This window comes from Calonectris borealis, chromosome 3 (genome assembly GCF_964195595.1).
Source record: "Calonectris borealis chromosome 3, bCalBor7.hap1.2, whole genome shotgun sequence".
NCBI lineage: Eukaryota > Metazoa > Chordata > Aves > Procellariiformes > Procellariidae > Calonectris > Calonectris borealis.
In genome coordinates this window covers 94,132,255-94,150,497 of record NC_134314.1, presented here as the reverse complement: position 1 = coordinate 94,150,497, position 18,243 = coordinate 94,132,255, and the positions used below count along the sequence as shown (strand labels likewise).

Genomic DNA, 18,243 nt, shown 5'->3' with positions numbered 1-18,243 from the left:
GGATATCTTCACGACCTCCCTGCTTGGCAGCTTACTTACCCCCCATAGCTGGAGACACTCCTTTCGGATTTCAGCCTGCCGTGGCTCAATCAGTGTCCTACAGAAAGACAGCAGACGGTTAAGATGGTGCAACCTCCTTGCTCTTGCAGCATTACATATCCCAGCTCTATAAAACTCGCACCTTTCAGCACCTGGCCTGGGAATGACAAACCTGTGCTGTTCCTCAAGAGGTCACACAAAAGAGGATGCTGCCTTCCCGCCCCACCCTCCACCCATCTCCAATCCCCGTGTTTAGCTTTGTTTCATGGTCTGCACTACTGATTAGCAGCCACCACTCCATCCCGTGAAAGTACCACGGGGCATCAATATTTTCAAGAAGTTTTGTATTAGTATGAACTTAGGCTAATCTCCAAGAGCTGGGTGCATAGCCCTGTTTACAAATAGCAATGAAGACCTGCTGAAGGCCACACAAAAAACAGTGTCAATGTTTAACTCTTAGATAATTCCTCGCTACCAGACTCACTCAACTTTCTACTATGTACTTTCTCTGAATGACACCTGAAAAGAAAAGTCATGCCAGCAAAACAGCTATACATTGCAATGGCTTTAGTTTTACACAAGAAATTCACATCATAAGCTTTAGGTAAGTCTAGGTATGTCACTTAGATGCTTTGAATTGCCCCTGGAAAAATGAAGAGCTATGAACCACACCCAACTTAGATGGTCACTGTAGATTTGAACATACCAGCTGGGAGTTACTTTTCTGCCTAAATTCCTGTCAAGAAGCAGGCCCACTTATGGTAGTCAGAAATCATGCAATGCATGGAAGCCTTCTCAACAAGGGTGATAATAGACCATCAACTTTCAGGACTCCTCCAGCCACCCACACATTTCTGCAAATAACTCAGGCAGAGACACAAACTGAGCTACCTAAAAGCACTATTCACTTTCCTGGCTCCAAAGGCCAAGCCAAGCACCAGCTCAAATCAAGAACAATTAAAGAAGGGCAAAGCAATTCATTTATAGTAGGTTAATTCAGTTCTCACCGAAAGCCAGGGGAATATACTCACGTGTCTTGAACAAAGGCACGAATTTTGGCTAGTGCCTTTATTTGAACTTTGCAGTGGCTGAAAGAGAGGACAAGTTTCAGTCAGAGAGCAAGTTAATCACCACCAAGATTGTTCTACTATTCAAAACAAGGAAGAGGGCTGGGACAACAGGAGGAAGCCAGTCTGATCCTCAGAGCAGTGATGGATCATTGCCAACATGATTCAAAGTGACAGCAAGACCATTGGAAAGAACTAGGCAGTAGCCTCCTTTCCTTTCTACACAGTACTCGGAGGCGAGTCACTAACAGTATACAGCATTTCTCTCTGCACAGGGTCCCTCTGCTCTGCTAAGCCTCTCAGGGAGCAAAAGCAGAGCAGCGTACCAGCATCAACAAGTACCTCCATGAGTGCAAGAAGCTACAACTGAACGCCATGTTGGTTAACCTGCCTACAGCCAGCAGCCCTTATTGTCCGTGGGCACTCACTTTTCATTGGACTGGACAATGTAATCGTAGAAATCCTGGTCGCCTTTGATCACATTCAATGGGACAACAAGATTCACATCCACATCAGAGTTGCGCAGCTGGTTGAGTCTGATGTTCACCATGAAGAGATAGTCCCGCACATCATCAATCCCTAGCTTTAATCCTTTGCATATCACGTACCTGCAGAGCAAGGCAGAGATCATGTGGATTCAGTTCTTCCACACAGTGAAGACTGCCACACTCCCATTATCGGGACAGTTTCCCAAATCCCAGGAATTCTTTCCTCCTGGGTATCCCTAGGAAGGTGCAATCTCACCTATCACAAAGTCATTATACATTTTCTACACTTTGGAAAGATTGGGAAACTCAACCCTATTGAAAAACCCCACAGATCTCCCTCAAGTAGTAAATCAATTCTGCTAAACTTGACAAGTACAATGATAACACACATAATACGCTCCAGCTTCATTGGAACCGTAGTTGTTTCATGCAAAACAGAATTTGTTACATATTTAGTTCCACTGCTTTCTCCCCAGAAGGGTAATTTGGCAAATATCTTCTCTACCTTGTCAAACATCATAATTTGCTAAGCATGTAAAATGTTTCCTCCTCCAAGACAGCTGCCAATTGACACAGGTCACAAAGCTTCCACTAGACTTACCAAACCCATCTACCACTGCATTTAGAGGACAGGGTTTCTTTAGTAGTCCCTCATGCTCAAGAATCTCACCTCTCCGAGTTAGCAGGGCGGCTTGTCACAGGTTTAAAGATGCACACTCGCTCAAAGCAGCAATACAGCAGATAAACAAGTCCCACACTGAATGGAGTAAACAGGTCAAAGGTTTTGCAGACAAAATGTCCTCCTGGAAAAAAGAGAGGAAGCACACCAATACCAGCAGATTATAAGGAAACAAGGAGATACCAGGCACCTCAATAACTTTCTCTTCTGCAGAACTGGCAAGAGCGGTTTTGTACAATTAAACAGCATCTAAAGCACATTCATGAAGTGGGCCAATGGGACTCCATGAACCATCTCCCCCATATCTCTGCAGCAAAGACAAATGCATTTCCCTGACTAGGATCAAATCAGTACGCATACTGTCTCAAGAGCAAACCTTCTATCTATCCCCCATCCTCCCCTTCCAGGCCCAAACTGTGCCCTATGGCATGGCAGCACGCTATACAAAAGCCTCAACAGAAGAGGAGCTCTGGTATGTGCAACAAGAAACCTCAGGCTGGAGGAGAAAACTAACAGATGTTACCTAAACAGAGTAACTCGCCATCTAGAAAGAAAAGAGTCTATGTCACCTCTTGCCTTCAAACAAGATTCCCAACCTCCCCAAGCAAAAATCAGTCAATCTTACAGAGCTATTATCTACTCAGAGAGGAAAGACTTAAAGAAGGTTGCTCTTTTTACCATATCACATTTGAGACTACTGCTAAGTAGATCATTGCCTCAGGTACTTCTAAACATAGGGCACAAGATAAATGATAACATAATGAGCGTTTTTATCTTCTGTGTCAGTGCCAAATGTTAACTAAACTCAGCAGAAGAGAAGAGCCATCAAACCCAGACAGAGCTGTAATGTCCATCATTTGGCAACAATGAGGTACGGCTAAGACAATGTGAAACATCATCTTGTTCTGATCGCAGCGATGGCAGATTAAAGGAGAAAAGAGACAAGTTAGAGGGGAGGATGAACTAGATCAACACCACTCTGTTCCAACTAGCCTGATAAAATATTCAGGAAGCAGTCGGTCCAGCTAGTGCCATAAAACTCAGACATACTGTCCAGTTATCAGATTAGTGACCTTAGCCCAAGACAGCTACATAACATAACACATTGTAAGAGCTTTAAACTAACACATTTTACCTCACACTTTTAATTAAAAGCAAAATAGACATAGATACTCTTATTTTTCTGCCCCAGTTTTCTTAGCTTTGTGACGACCATCTCAGGATGTATGCATACATACTCAATTCTGTGCAACTTAGCCCCACTGCAAAGCAGACTTCGTGGCATGTTAATAAAAATTGTACAGCATCCTTCCGCAATGCCACCCACACTTTAGAGAAGGAGGAAGAAGATTAATGGATAAAACATACCTGTCCGGACAATGGACAGTGCTGTAAGGAACTGGCAAAGCATGAGCTGTTTGCTTAGGATTTCTTGCAGATTCTCCTGACCCTCCACTGAGAAACCCTGCAAAGCACATAGCATATGATTAGTATTGCCACAAATCTGTTGATCAAGCAAAGGATTCTGTACAGTTAAATCATGGAATCATGATAATTTCTGTTTCTTTAAGATAAAAAACACTGCCACCAGGAATTTTAATGGCAAGCCTTGAAGAATTTCACATTGTAACTATGGACACATGTCAAATATCCTACTATATGCAGACTGCGGTATCAGTTTTGGTCATTAGTGCAGGAAGAAAAAGAAATGGACCAACCCCATCAGCCATTAAGAAATGCACTCCCTTGTGATCAGTATTGTCCAAAACAAAATTCCGGAAAGCAGTAATGTTCTCTGAGCGAGTGATGTCTCCGTCTCCATCAATCCCTCCCTCTCCTAAGGGGAAAAGAGGAGACAATTACTAACATGTTTGCAAGTACAGATAAAAGATCAATATATGCAGGTGATCTATTGTATTCAATAAGCATTTAGTCAGAAATTACACAGACCTTGATAGGCAAATAAGGATTAACATTCCCTTGTTCACCACCGAAGATGCTTGTTAATTTAAGAAAATTACTCAGATTGTGTGGTCAGGTCTAAAAAGCCATGTAATAACCATGCTCAAATGATGAGTTGTACATTAGCCTCAGCAAAAGACAAATCATTCACTGCCCTTCCCTGAGATGAGAACTGACTACATAACATAATATTCTCATGCAAGTAGGAAGGACACATAGCTGAACCTACTAGAAATGTAAGGTTCAATCTCACTGCACAGCTCACCTGTTAATAACATGTTTTTACAGACAAGCCAAAATTATTTACATTGTGCATTGGCAACCTTCTGCTAAGAATTCAAATCATTCCAAAGAAACACAATACTCTATTTCCAAACACAATGTAATCTGGAATTTAAAAAAGCAACCTCAAAAAAACCCTGCAAACAAGTTTTTAAAGGGAGTAGGGAAATAGGGTTTGTGCATGAATGTTTGTACAGTTTTCCCATATGGCTCTTTTTAAAAAGAGGTACGTTGCCCCTGAAGTTGGTGTTTTAGAAAGCTAATCTAAGGTGTATTCTAGAGCTCCACAATTCTGACTTTGAAGAAGCCTAAACTTCTATTTGGTATTAGTCCCCGTAAATCTTCTACAACTACAGCTTCTATTAACTGAACTGGAGGACTAGAAAGCAGCAGAGATCAGGATGCATGATAGTGCTTTGATAAGTAAATTCCTCATCAATCATCCTGTCAGTAAGTGAAGTGACACTAGAATTTGTTACCATTCTTCACAACATAAATATCACGGCAGTCTACTTCCTTCCCATCACTGGAACAGAGTTTATACACATCTCACTAGACTTTATAGCATAACAGACAGAAAGGGATCAAGAAAATGCATCAAAGTCATTGGGCTATTCCTTTCTCACGTATCTCCATCTCTCCACAAGACCAGTTTGCAGTGAGTTATGAAGATCCAAATGCTGCAACCATTAGAACATGTGTTTATCTGCCTTGCTGCCCTTGCCATGAACCTTCTATTTAACAGATCTAATCCTGAAGCGCTAACCATTCTCTAAGAGTTCATGGTCAGGTGTCAAAAGCGGCAGTCAACAAGAGTCGGGGGGGCGGGGGGAGGAGCACAACAATGGAAAAGCAAACCCTCTTCTCTACAAGACAGTCACACTCCAGTTTCCTTTATACAATCTGAAATAAGAAGCAGGAATACTAGCAATCCTTGCATTTCCCTTCCTATTCCTAGTGGCTATGCAGATAGAAGGCTCAAGCATATCAGCAAGCTTAACAAGTTACCATCCATGAGGTGAGATGCAGCAATTATCTGCATACGCCTGCTTAGTCTGTCTCAAAGTAAAACATGTTAGCTTAAACCTCTTTGGATTAAGAAGCTCATTTAGTCACAGTGATTCAGATACAGTCTCTAGCCCAAATCTGTTTTATTTGTCTTCACTAAGAGCCCACAATCAATTATCAAAGCAGAGCTAGGGAGGTCTGATATAAAAGCATACTGCCAGTCAGGCAAGTAATGTTTCCACCTCTGGCTCTGCTAACAGATCTTTGGGCAGTCAGGGGGCTGGAGGACAGGCTGAGAGAGCTGAGGTTGTTTAGCCTAGAGAAGAGAAGGCTCCGAGGAGACCTTATAGCATCCTTCCCGTACTTAAAGGGGGCCTACAGGAAAGATGGGGAGGGACACTATCAGGGAACATAGTGATAGGACGAGGGGTAACTGTTTTAAACTGAAAGAGGGTAGATTTAGATTAGATATTAGGAAGAAATTCTTTACTGTGAGGGTGGTGAGACACTGGAACAGGTTGCTCAGAGAAGTTGCGGATGCCCCCTCCCTGGAAGTGTTCAAGGCCAGATTGGATGAGGCTTTGAGCAACCTGGTCTAGTGGAAGGTGTCCCTGCCCATGGCACAGGGGTTGGAACTAGTTGATTTTTAAGGTCCCCTCCAACCCAAACCATTCTATGATAAGTCATCTCACTGTGTTTCAGGCTGACATCACTGAAGTGGGAAAAACATTGTCAAGCAATCTTAAAGCACTCTACAATTTTCAGATAAGCAAAGCTTATCAAGTATCAGCTATTACAATGGGACACACATTCCCAGGGCAGGCTGGAAATAAGTGCAGAAATGTGACTTGATATGCAAGCTCACCAATCTCAAGCCCTTTCTCAGATGACAGCCCCCTTCTACCTTTCAAAATGGTTCCCTCTTAGATCCCCATGCTGGTATCAATACCAGCCCCACTCCTGATACAGAGGCTGCCGCATAAGCAAAATCCATCAGGTAACACTCACGCATACACTACATACCATAATAAGGTTCAAAGAGCTCACTGGAAGCAGAATAGAAGTCCTCTAGTTTAAAATCATTTGGTCCTTTCAAGGTCATGCCAAATCCTTTCGCGTGCCACTTCCGCCTCCACAAGACGTACTCAGAGAAGCCTCCGGGACCAGCACACACATCAGCAAAGTAGAGCAGCTCTGCATCTCGCTCCTTTATCAAGGGCCTCTGCAAAAGGAAACTGAGGAAATTCTACTGACCCAGTAACAGCCCCCATCAGTCAAACCAGAGACACCATAAACTGTACTACTCAGCCGGAGAAGTCTCTTTCCAGCATCTGTTTTCCCAGCTAGTATCCTAAGGATTCTCCTTTCTCCCCACCTTCTCCATTCTCTGAGAAACCACTGCTGTTTGGAAGTTAAATAGAGGCCCTCACCCCATGGAAGTCCTTAGGGTTTGTAAACATGTAGTCAAAGACATGGTCCATATTTGCCATCTTCATTGCAGCCCTGTGAAGACATAAACAGGGACCTATTAAGTTTCAACCTTGGCTCCCAAGGCTGAAAGTAGACTAAAATAGGAAAGGGGCTACACTACCAGAAGTTCTGCAAACCTGTTCAGGAAGAAAACTCCACGGATCATCTCATAGGGGTTAGATCTTGTTCGGGCTCGACGCATTTCTTCTCCATCCAGCTCATCAAATACGCTCTGCACAAACAGAATGCTTCTGTATCAGCAGAAACAAAATTGAGCTGCACCTGGCACAGGCTTGAGGGATAGGTAGGCATGAGCATTTCCTATCCTCATGCTTCTCTGTCCTTAGACAGCAAACTCCGTGCAGGGTTTGGTTCACCAATACAGCATGTTTTTTCATCACATAATGATATTCACCCTTCTTCCAAGCCACCCCAGTTCTCAAGCAAATTTAGTGACACTGAAGAATTCTGTACTGATAGCTCCAGAGCCTGATAACGTGGTTAGCCACCTCAAAAGCAGTCACAGCCTACGGTATTTCTCTCACACATATATATACACTCACACTCTACTGCAATTTACAAGGGCGTAATAAAACCTAGGAGTGAAGGTGGAGCACACAAGAAAGGGAGCTTATTTTCTTAGCTTATTCAAGCATTCCGCCTTTCAGTTGAACTAACTAAGAAAGGGAGACTGTTTTCATTAATGTATTTGAAGGCTGATGTGCAAAACAGGTTGCTGAACAGACAGTAACAACCAGGATGCGTGGTCACACTAGTGGCATGGAGGTGAAAGAGGATGTTGTGAGCTCCTGGCAATCACCTAAGTAAACTACTCAATCTCCTTCAATCATTTATTTCACTTGCTTCCCCCAAAACTTCAGTTCCTTTCTAAAGAAGGGGACTCACCTTGCACTGCAGGACATTATGTAAAAGCTCTTCACTACAGAACTCTGTTTCATCTTCAATCGCCATCTTCCTCTGGAACAGGACAAGAACACAGATAACAATTAGCAAACATGGTATCAGTTATTTCAGAATGCAACACGTACCAGTGATGAAGGTTGCCAACCACATACTAGGCTGTATTAGCAAAAGTGTAGCCAGCAGGCTGAGGAATTATTCTCCCCTTTGGCATCTTGAGACCACATGTGGAATACTGCATCCAGTTTAGCACTCCCCCATACAAGACAGACATACTGGAGCAAGCCCAGCAAAAGGGCCACCACGATGATGAGGGTGCAGAAGCACCTGGTGTATGAGGAGAGACTGAGAGAACAGTTTGTTCAGAATGGAGAAAGGGAGATCCTATTGCTGTCTACAAGTACCTAATGGCAGGAAATAAAGAAGATTGATCTAGACTCTTCTCAGAGATGGACAGCGATAGGATAAGAAACAATGGACACAAGCTGCAACACAAAAAATGCCAATTAGCTATATAGAAATTTCCTTTTGCCAACTGGGTTAACCATTCAAAACATTGAAACAGATGCCCAAACAGGTTGTGAGATTTCCAACCGTGGAGATACTCAAAACTCAATCAAACAAGGCCTTGAGCAACCTGACCTAGTTGGACCTGCTTTAAGCAGGAAGCTGCACAGAGCTCCAGAGGTTCCCTCCAGCCTAGGTTATTCTTTGATTCTTTGACAAGGCAATTGTTTCAGGCTGAGTAGTCCTGTGTCTTCTTAGGCTGGTAAGCACTGGGATCTAAAAAAATTACCTTCCCCACAGTCATCCACTCCTTCAGTTCCTGGGCGTCAGGGATTTCCGTGGTACACTCGAGGCACCAGTCCACCTCCTCATAGGCACTGGGCTGCAAACATAAGACATGGGAAGAGTGAAAGACGTTTTCGCTAGCAAAACATAACAACCGATTGCTCCCAAAAATTTGCCTCCCAATCCTAGCATAAGGGGTTATGCCATGACTTTAGGGCCAACTATACAGTTTCTTTCTCCTAGTCTAAAACATGTCTTATTTGTTTGGATTTAAAATAAAATTAAAAAAAAAAAAAACAACACACACACACAAAAAAAAAAGACCACCACCAAAAAACCCCACACCACCACTTTCATCTCATTAGAGTCTGATGAACAATCAAGACATAAAGCAAAAGCCTCGTACTCTCAAGGTACATTTTAGAGACATTGCAAAAGAGACAGCTGCCAAAAAACCACACTTCCTGATGATGCTTTGGACCTCCTTTCTCCCAGTTCTTTCCGAAAGGCCCCCTCATTCCACAACTTAATTCAGGCTTCAAACAATTTTTATAATCTTGGGAAGGAATTGTTTTAGCAGTTAAGATCGAAGTGTGCCACTCCTCCACAAAGAGAGGCCACCGAGATCTGCTAACCTTCTTATATTTATTATAGTAGTATCGCAAGGGTTAATCATACGTAACACTTAACTGCTGTGAGCTGTAGAAACATACTGGAGAATGAGACCTAAACCAATGAGTCTACAGAACAGGTCTCAAATTCCTGGCTCTCAAGGAATAACCTCTGATATTATTTCCAACTGAAAACAATTCAAAGAAAGGAGAGCAAAGTACTATAACATGCACCATATGCGACTTGATAATCATTGCTGCCCTTGACTAACTGGCTGGGACCTTCTGGCTTACTCTCCAGCTGCCAGATTCCTAGGATTCAGTGTTGTGGTTTGTTTTTTTCTTTTTAAAAACAAAGATACAGCAGCTGTTTAGCAACAAATAATATCAAAACTGGGCTTTGCTTTCCTGGCAATATCTATTTATATTTCCCAATTTTCCTCCCTGCTGAAGAGCTTGACGTGACACAGAAATAGAACATCTGAGCATTTTATCTGGGACTATTAAACATCCAGAAAAGATTTAAAAAAAACAATCGCCTATAAAGGCATTAAAAATTATATACAAAATAAAAATGGTAAACCCAAAAGAGCTTGATAACAATTTTCAATCATATTCACTACTGCAAACTTGGAAACAAATCATACAGACCACAGCAATAATCCATCTGAAACTGATTTTGTACCATAATATTAATACATGTGACAGAAAACAAGTTTTGCCATGCTGTTCTGGGACAAAATAAGGCCTAAGTCTACCCAGCAGAGCCACTTGATGGTAGCCAGTTGTATCAGACAACACTAAACATCATTCCCAGAGGGCAAATCCTGAACACAGCAACAGAAAAGGGATTCAAAATAGGAAGTACTTACCTCTGGCTCATCCTGCCAATCAATATTGAGCTCCCCGTCAAATCCTTTGAGGGTCAGCCCAAAGCCTCTCCTTCCCTTCTGACTGGAGGCCTCAACAATATCCTTCCTGCCTTGGCCATATTTTCCCAGACCTTCTCCTTCCCGGAAGCCCATCTTGGCCTATAAAGAAAGCAACGGGAGCACACTGAGGCAAGTGGACTTGAGTTTATGTACTACTACTGAGATCAAAGACTAGCAGGGAAAATGACACATGACCCTGAAGTGACCTGAAGGCATTGAGCATTTTTAATCTCAGTTGTGGCTTTCAGGACTTAATACTGAGTTCACTTCACTGAGGCCGGATGCAAAAGAACTAGATCTAAAGAATGATGTTTGAAAAGACAGCAAATTACAAAAGGTTCAGTAATGCAGGAACAGCCAGCTCAGAGGGAGAAGTAGTGAGGAGCCTGGAGCCATTCATCACCGTGTTCAGTAAGCGTGGAAGGTTCCTAAAACAAAAGGTCCTGGCACAGGAAAAAAATCCACGTTGTGATGATATTCTTTGTTGTGAACATGCATTCACATACATTTCAAGCACCAGTTAGAACTTCACCTAAAACTCAGAGGAGGAATGCAAGACACTGCTCCTGAAACACATTCCCATCTGTTAGGTTAAAAGAAGTATGTTCATTAACTGCTATTTTTTTCAGGCATTTCTCTTCATAAAATTTAGCCACAAGAGAACAGCAACAAAAAGCATGAATGCAGTCAATTTCACTCCCTCCAGTATGCGACTACAAAGACATTAAGTAAATAAAAGACTTAATCCTTAAGTTTCACTTTGAATGAATAAATTATCCATATAGTCCCTCCTGTAAAAAGCAACAAAACCATTGTTTATTAACATCAGTATGAGAAACAACACAAGAATATCAGACAGGTTTCATACAAAGATACATGGTGTTTTCTCTTTGCTACCTGGCTCCAAATCAGAGCCTGAAATATGTACACCAAACGTGACAGCCACTGAGCCCGTTATACAGCGGTTTTCTGAGGACAGAATTTTGAACATCTAGTAATCAAGGACTATTTTCCTTTTACTTATCTAATGCTACCAAATCATTCAATCAGACTTGATATCACATCAATCTTTATATTCAAATTTATGAGGCCTTACAAACAAAAGCCTCCCTAATTCAGTAGTAAAAGCTCCTGTATTGTGGTGATTGAAAGCACACATCCTAATTGGCTCAGGAGAGAACTCTCCAAATGAAAGATAGTCTTTTGCTAGAATCAGCAAACTGCAGCCCAGTGCCAAAAATGCATGTGGACAGATCCTGAATGATCAGCAACAGGATTTATCTACAGAGAGGCACAATCAGCAACTCTCAGCCTCTGGATCCCATTGAGTTTTGAATTCAGCAAGAGCTGAACGTTCCTTTTTCACGAAGAGGTATGATCCTGCTGGTCAGCAGCGTTCCACCTCCTTGAGAGGAGCATCTCCCTGTTCCCACCCCTAGTAGCAGCTAGCACTTCCCAGCTTCTAGTAAAAAACTGAACTTCTAACTTGGCAAAGGCAGGTACAAGCAGGCCTACCACCACGGAAAGATTGCTGACTCCTGTTCCTGTGAGTACAGCACCAGCACAGAACAAAAGGAGACCTGAATTCAGTCCCCCATTGAGTCCCAAACTTCCTGTCACATTTCAAGTAATACACAACTATACATCTCATCTCTACTGCCCTTGGAAATAACATTTTTGTTTCTCCGTTATCGAGAATAGAAATTCTTTCAGGATTATGAGATACTTGCAGTACCACAGTGACAAAGTTTGCATCAGGAAATAAGTGTAACAGCATGCACCGAAAGAGACTCCTCTTCTCTACAGCCTACTATTGCCTTTAAACTCAGGAACAAGTTCCCGCATTTGGGACCACCATGAGACAGACAACCATTTTCTTCGAACTTCCTAAAAGTTCTTTCTTTCCCACACTAACACTGTGTAATCAAGGGGTTGGCTATCGCCTTCAAAGTTTAGTTCTCACAGTTGCTATAATTCACAACTCCCTGCCTTTCCAAGAAATTTCCGGCCCTACATAAAGCAGAGTGGCACACTTGAAAGAAAAAGAAATACCTTAATAATTAAAGTGGTAATTCTACAAGGGTATGCCAGGCAGCACTCCCTGCCTTTCCAAGAAATTTCCGGTCCTACATAAAGTAGAGTGGCACTGGAAAAGAAATACCTTAACAATTAAGGTAATAATTCTACAAGGGTATGCCAGCCAGCCTCCAAGACCAAACAAATTAATGTCAGTCACAGAAATTAAGGCCTTTCTTACAAGGCATTTATTAACTCAAGCATTGCAAAATAACACACAGTAGGACTCTTTTTTCAAGCTCAGCAAGCTGCCTGACCCAGAGATCTTTCCCTTCACATTCACCTCCCTGCTCCTAGGCCTTGAACATGAAAATCAACCTTCTTTTTTAACAGATCCCCTTCAACCAAGCTCTCTCAGCCTCCCCCAATTGCTCAGTAGCTGCTCAAAGAAGCAGAGAACCCTGCTACAAGGAGGATCAGAATCAAAATCTCTTAAAACAGACTGGTCTTTTCACTTCACTCTCATCAGGTCTTAATAGTTTGGTCCAAAACTATTTTGACCTACCATGAGCTTTTGGGAGACACTGTTATACATTGAGTAGCGAGATGAAGTACCCTCCACAAGAGAGTCTTGTTTGAACTCATTGCTGAAGACTGGTCTTTTTTCATCGCTCTCACTGTCAGACCCACTGCTGCTACTGGAAGACTCTGAAAACAAAAAAAAAAAGTGAGAAAAGTGAGTATGAAAATAAAAAGAAAACGGAGGAAAATCATCTCAGTAATCACATTAAGAACTATATGGTGTGACTCATTAAATCCTCTCAACACGTACATAGAGAGGACACTTCAGTATCTCAAACATGCTACAGGAAGCACACAGGTGTAATATAATGTGGAACGAACAACTGGTTATCTGCCCCTTTGTCTCAGGGATGGACTCAACCTCTCTGTCCTGGTTTTGGCTGGGATGGAGTTGATTTTCTTCCTATTAACTGGTATAGTGCTGTGTTTTGGATGTAGTGTGAGAATAATGTTGATGACACACTGATATTTTGGTTGTTGCTAGGTAATGTTTACGCTAGTCGAGGACTTTTCATCTTCCCGTGCCCTGCCAGATGTGCAGGGGGCTGGGAGGGAGCGTGGCCAGGGCGGCTGGCCCAGCTGGCCAATGGGCTATTCCATACCATATGACGTCATGCTCAGCATATAAGGCTGAGTGAAGAAGAAGGAGGGGGGGCGTTCGGAGTGATGGCATTTGTCTTCCCAAGTAACCGTTACGCGTGATGGAGCCCTGCTTTCCTGGCGATGGCTGAACACCTGCCTGCCGATGGGAAGTAGTGAATGAATTCCTTGTTTTGCTTTGCTTGCATGCGCGGCTTTTGCTTTCCCTATTAAACTGTCTTTATCTCAACCCACGAGTTTTCTCACTTTTGCCCTTCTGATTCTCTCCCCCATCCCACCCGGCGGGGGGGTGAGCGAGCAGCTGCGTGGTGCTCGGTGGCTGGCTGGGGTTAAACCATGACACTCTCCGAGCCAGTGGATTCTAGGCCCCGCAAAGGGCTGGGCAAACCCCATTACAGCAGCAGAGCAGGCCACAGCATGACCACGATAGCACACTGTGGTGTGTCTGACTTTGCAATGATCCTGAGGAGCTGAGAAAGTCCACGTAGATTCTCTCACGAGAATAATGACAATTACTGACACCTTGATAAAACATACGGGATTTTCCTCAGTTTCCTACCTAACTACAGGTGTAAACGCATCCCTCACTTAACCAAAAATTCACATCAAGTACACAGGCATCTACCAAATGGCCAACACTGCAGAAAGAAGAGAGAGTTGAATCCCTTAATCCCCATATTAAACTTCAGTTTGACTCTGCTACCCACCTCAGTAGTGAGGATCCACAAGTTCACTACAGCAAATGAGACAGTTTTTCACCTGAAAGTCACCTGAAACTGATGCAGCAGAGCCTTCATGAGCACCAAACAATGAAGCTCTGTCTATGCCCAGTTCCACCCTGAGATTTACTTGGGATGAACCTAGGCCTATATGAGCTGTATAGTCCTTGCTGCTGCTCTACAGTTGAGAGATGCCCAAACCTACTTGCTCTGGGCTGGATGTAACTGGGATGTAGCCCAGAAGGCCAACCGTATCCTGGGTTGCATCAAAAGGAGCATGGCCAGCAGGTCGAGGGAGGTGATTCTGCCCCTCTACTCTGCTCTGGTGAGACCCCACCTGGAGTGCTGCGTCCAGCTCTGGAGCCCTCAGCCCAGGAAAGACATGGACCTGTTGGAGCGGGTCCAGAGGAGGGCCACGAAAATGATCAGGGGGATGGAACACCTCTCCTGTGAAGAAAGGCTGAGAGAGTTGGGGTTATTCAGCCTGGAGAAGAGAAGGCTGGGGGGGGGGCCTTATTGCAGCCTCTCAGTACTTAAAGGGGGCTTATAAGAAATATGGAGACAAACTTTTTAGCAGGACCTGTTGCGATACGACAAGGAGGAATGGTTTTAAACTGAAAGAAGGTAGATTTAGACTAGATATAAGGAAGAAATTTTTTACAATGAGGGTGGTGAAACACTGGAACAGGTTGCCCAGAGAGGTGGTAGATGCCCCATCCCTGGAAACATTCAAGGTCAGGTTGGACGGGGCTCTGAGCAACCCGATCTAGTGAAAGATGACCCTGCCCACAGCAGGGGGGTTGGACTAGATGGCCTTTAAAGGTCCCTTCCAACCCAAACTATTCTATGATTCTATGATCTGGGCAGGAATCATGGTAGTCATATCATTTGTCTTACAGCTGGCTCCGCACCAAACAGGTAGCAAGGGAGGCCCTACAACCCACCAAATCCTTCCGCTTCTCCTGTGGCAATATTACTACAAGGATGAAGAAATGGCACAAATTTCCATCCTGAAATTTGCCTAGCACCACATCAGTCATGCTTTGGGGCAGGCTGTACAGACTACTGGAGCAGCAATCCACAGCAAGCACAGTCACGCTCTTCATTAGACCTCTGCCTCTTGAGCCTCCCTTGTTCGCTGAGTGCTAGAAATCATTCTGTGCTACTTCATACAACTAGGAGAAGCTAAACTACATAAGGTGCCCTGAGATAACAAAGAAAATGGTTGTTAATCCTTTTCTGTTTATCACTTAAAAAGGAATTATTTAGCTCCATATAAGTCTTTAAAACAAAAGACATTATAATTACCTAGAAAGAAGGACTGAACTTCTCTTATATTTTTCTGATTTAAGAAAAAACAGACTATTTCTCTCTCAACTCGCAGATATCTCTATTTTCCTGTTACAGAAAACTGCATAATTAGTAAAGAAAGGCCATTACAAGAAAGTGAAGTGAAAGACGCCACAATGAAATATATTACTGTAGTTAAAACCCTTTCAATGCGTGCTCAATCCTTGTTGCTGAACTATCAGCTTTTAAGATTCAGGACTTGTGTCCCCACATAACTACTGTGCTAGAGTTTTACAGTATCAACCTTTAAGGCTTCCAGCTTGAGACAAGGAAGGCTATGATTTAACTTGTGTTTGCAATATTATATACCCATCTTGATTTTCAAACATCTGTCACACAAGCTACATTTCTCTTTCCTTCACAAAGTTCTTAGATATGAACAGGATCACAAAGGATTTTGCTTTAGGGTCAGTTACTGCTTTCTGCTTCTCCAATACACAGCTTTAATTAACTTTGCTGTCTGCTTTTGAGCTATGTCTTATTTTTCAGAGGCTCACGATGTGCCTCAAACACAGTACCACTACATAAATCTCAAGAAAGTCCCTTCACAACCCTTCTTGCTTTTAACATTTGCTAGGCCATGCTCAGCTGAGATCAGATCTCAAATCACTTCTCTCCCCCAACTTACTTTCTTTCATCAGAAACCACAATGGGTGTAACAGACTACTAAACAATTAACCCCACCCAAAATGTTGTTCTTGAACTGTATCAACTTGTTTCTTAAACGTTAAGACTCACAGCCTATTTTGACCCATATATGAACTCAATAATCAAAAGGGGAAAAAAAAATTTTAAAAATACTGAATTTTTTAGCTCAGCCCTGAGTGCACACAGCATTCCCTTCCCCAGCTCTCACACCCTGCACCTCTCACCTCCTCACTCAGCTCCAGCCTCACCAGACAGGTACACACACACCATACCCTGTCGCTACGACTACTCCCAAACCGACCCACTCATCTTCCATACACATCCCCTTCCATTTTCAAAAGATGAAGGCTTTTTTATGAGTTCAGGCCCTTTCTCACTAACACTTTATGACCGGGGGAAATCCCAAGACTCAGAAGTAGCAGGTGTGACCATGAGGCAACCTGAAGTACCATCCCGGGAGAGTCTGAAGTGCCCCGCAACAGCAATACCAATTGCATAGGGCACTCGCCTCATCTTTGGTATACCCCAGCTCCAGGTGAGAAAGCACACTCCAACTTGAGAAAAAGTAGGCAATTAATTTAATTAAGTTTTTCTTTCTGAAACCAAACACCTGTGAGCTCTCACAACTCCCCCCTCCCCCCCAAAAAATCACACTGAGCCAGCAAAAGAGATGGTGCTACAATGTAGGAGTCTCAATCAACCCGCCCTTTGTGTTCATCTCAATTTCTCCCACCTGCAAAAATGTGATAAGATTACTGATTTTTTTTTTTTAAACAATGAGGGATTATGATGTTTCTTTATGGCACAACATCCACAACTCCTCACTGCTGAGAGTTTCCAAAACAAAAATAACTGCTGAGACTGAAAAGATTCATGCTGCTCATACATTAAAAGAATCTTTACAGCTTTGTACCATACCACTCCAAGTTCTATTTTCTGTCTGAATTCATACAATTTCCAGACCAAACTGTTTACATGAGATTTTAAAAAAGCTTAAAAAAGTTCACACCAATCCAAATTTTTGAATAGAAATAGTGTACTTTTTCTCCTAAAGAGAGAGTATGCCCTTGAAGTTCAGGCTATCAGTTAGGATTTAGGAGACGTAGCTTCAATTCCTAGTTATTATTTAGATTCCCTGCAGCAGCGTATACCTTATCTCCAACCTTACCTTGAGTAGTATGATTACTAAATTGAGTTTCATCATCTGAAGTAGAACTGAGGGTTAATCCCAAGTCTTCTATCCTCCTCTTCTGCTTCTTTTGGGGGCTGCTAAATTCGGGTTCTGTCCTTCTCTTCATTTTTGCTGAAAGAAGATTATCACACTTGGTAAACACTAAGCAAATTAACTTTCTCCTGCATACTGAAGGGTAAGGCACAGCAGCATGGCAGTATAGATCATTTTATGGACTATTCAGTATTATGCTTCTCAACTTAAGTTTGCTCTAGGTAAAAGCATTGCCTTCTTTTGAACCTACTTTTTTTAATAGCTAGTCTAACTAAACAAACATGAAATCCATACAGAAGCTTCCCTATTACTGATTACTTGAATTTCAAATAATTTCTACAACCTACTCACCATTAAACGCTAGTAGATGAAGACAACCCAGATGTCAGCACTTAGATAACTTAAATATATGACAGTTGGTTACTACTACTGAATCAAAGATCCATTTTATCCAAACACACCAAAAAATGAGGAAATAAGATCAATCTAATGGAGAACATGCAAGGTGGAACCTACTTGTCACAAGAGATTCAGAGCATCTCTGACCTCACCTCTGCAAATATTAATTAATAAAAGAGCTTTCCTATATGATCTCTATAGCAGAACTTTATTAAAAACATGTGTGCTCAAGTTGGGTGGTGTTTGTGTTTTCACCAGGAATCACTGGCAAGATATGAAGCTTCTGGATGTGGCTGATAAACTTTGCATAAACCCAGAGAAAGGACTAACGCTTAAGACGGAGTTGATAGAAGCGAGCTGGGAAGGCCTGAAGAGGACAAGGACCAAGGAACAGGAAAGCACATGAAAATTAAAAGGCACAGATGCCTAGAGCACTAGCTAATCCTCCCTGCT

General features: G+C 42.6%; 1 protein-coding gene across 3 annotated transcripts in view; it reads right to left on the bottom strand.

The window, feature by feature from the left end:
* The window catches only part of CMTR1 (cap methyltransferase 1), a 31,863-nt gene that overhangs the window by 10,775 nt on the left and 2,845 nt on the right, over nucleotides 1-18,243 (bottom strand). For all 3 annotated transcript variants that reach the window (XM_075146782.1, XM_075146783.1, XM_075146784.1), the window contains exons 2-15: nucleotides 17,335-17,469; nucleotides 12,833-12,975; nucleotides 10,192-10,350; nucleotides 8,713-8,805; nucleotides 7,902-7,973; nucleotides 7,133-7,227; nucleotides 6,956-7,028; nucleotides 6,549-6,747; nucleotides 3,992-4,110; nucleotides 3,642-3,738; nucleotides 2,265-2,397; nucleotides 1,535-1,714; nucleotides 1,071-1,127; nucleotides 40-97 (exon numbers count right to left, since the gene is read on the bottom strand). In XM_075146782.1, the coding sequence (XP_075002883.1) occupies nucleotides 40-97; nucleotides 1,071-1,127; nucleotides 1,535-1,714; nucleotides 2,265-2,397; nucleotides 3,642-3,738; nucleotides 3,992-4,110; nucleotides 6,549-6,747; nucleotides 6,956-7,028; nucleotides 7,133-7,227; nucleotides 7,902-7,973; nucleotides 8,713-8,805; nucleotides 10,192-10,350; nucleotides 12,833-12,975; nucleotides 17,335-17,469 (1,613 nt within the window). The remainder of the gene's footprint in view (nucleotides 1-39; nucleotides 98-1,070; nucleotides 1,128-1,534; nucleotides 1,715-2,264; nucleotides 2,398-3,641; nucleotides 3,739-3,991; nucleotides 4,111-6,548; nucleotides 6,748-6,955; nucleotides 7,029-7,132; nucleotides 7,228-7,901; nucleotides 7,974-8,712; nucleotides 8,806-10,191; nucleotides 10,351-12,832; nucleotides 12,976-17,334; nucleotides 17,470-18,243) is intronic.